The sequence below is a fragment of the Pediculus humanus genome, genomic scaffold (genome assembly GCF_000006295.1).
Source record: "Pediculus humanus corporis 1103172107735 genomic scaffold, whole genome shotgun sequence".
NCBI lineage: Eukaryota > Metazoa > Arthropoda > Insecta > Psocodea > Pediculidae > Pediculus > Pediculus humanus.
Genome location: NW_002987338.1, coordinates 12,360 through 13,638, shown reverse-complemented (window position 1 = coordinate 13,638; position 1,279 = coordinate 12,360). Strand labels below are relative to the sequence as shown.

Here is a 1,279-nt window from a genome sequence, read left to right as displayed (position 1 = left end):
CAAACAGCAACAACAGCAACAACAACAACAACGACAACGACAACAGCTTTCACTTTTCTTTAAAAAGAAAAAAAAAATTTTTACGTTTGAGTTTTAAAATTGTTTTATCTCATCACTCACATGAATGAATTTTATTATTATTTATTTTTTGTATATTTGAGAAATTTTATTAAAAAAAAAAGAACTTAAAGTGGCATTAGATAAAAATTATTATTATTATTTAAATAATAATAATAATAATAAAAAATTTAATTTTTAAAATGTCATAACGAAATCATAACGAAAAAAATTTAATTTTATTATTACTATTATGTTGGGAAAATTTTTTTTTTTAAAGTCAAATGCGAGGGTGTTGGGGGGGGGGGTGAGGAGTGTGGTCGAGTCGGAAAATATAACCGTTAAATTTTTGTTTTTCTCTTTTTGAAAACGTTAAAAGAATCGAAAAAAAAAATTTGTTATTATTATTATTAGTGGGGGTTAATAACGGTGACGGCAGCAACAACAACATCAACAACCCTCTACGATTATTTCCAAAAATGAATCACCCCTATTAAAATTACCTTTTGGTTTGTGTGTTACTACGTACGTAAAATCTATTACAAAGTAATTTTAGGAGTTGCTCATATAAAATCTCCCACCCTCCCCCGTCGGCGGGTTTTTACCAACTCTTTGATCGTCAACGAAAAACCGATTTTTTTACTTTTTCGTATTCGTGATTATTTCCATCACCCGATACCGTCATTTCCCTAACGTCAACCCCTTCCTTTTCCTTTCCCTTTCCTTGCGTTATTTTCTGTCGGGGTGAAAGTCGTTTAATGTATAAAAAAAAAAATTCTAACCTGTTTTAGTAGAAAAAAAAAAAAAAAACATTTTTCATTTCTCAAGATCGTACGAACTCACCATCTGCATTAAAATGTCTGCACGTTTGTTATTTATGCAGACGACACAACAACAATAAAAATAATTACTTTTTATTATATATATATATATATATATATATATATATATATATATATAGGAGAGAGCGTTAAAGATGAGTGACTGTCACTCAGGATTAAACCTTTATTTTATTGTTTGGAAAGACCAACAATAGTCGTGGGATTATCCCTCCGTGGGAGACCCGGTGGACGGGAAGGGAAGGGGAAGGGAGAAGGGATCAAATTTTTTTTCCATAAAAACTTTTTCAACAACCTCAATGACGCGTAACGTACGTAAGTAAATCGATACAAACCGGGGGAAAAAAATTTTTTTCTGTCGTAAATAAATAATGATAATAATA

The 1,279-nt window shown here is 30.3% G+C and overlaps 1 protein-coding gene across 1 annotated transcript; it reads right to left on the bottom strand.

Annotated features, from left to right (window-relative positions):
- Window positions 1-676: 676 nt before the first annotated feature.
- Window positions 677-909, bottom strand: Phum_PHUM329290 (uncharacterized protein; the record flags this gene model as incomplete). The annotated part of the gene is made up of 2 exons (XM_002427514.1): window positions 677-839; window positions 893-909. 2 exons carry the CDS (start codon window positions 907-909, stop codon window positions 677-679), a joined length of 180 nt encoding a protein of 59 aa, XP_002427559.1.
- Window positions 910-1,279: the final 370 nt, after the last annotated feature.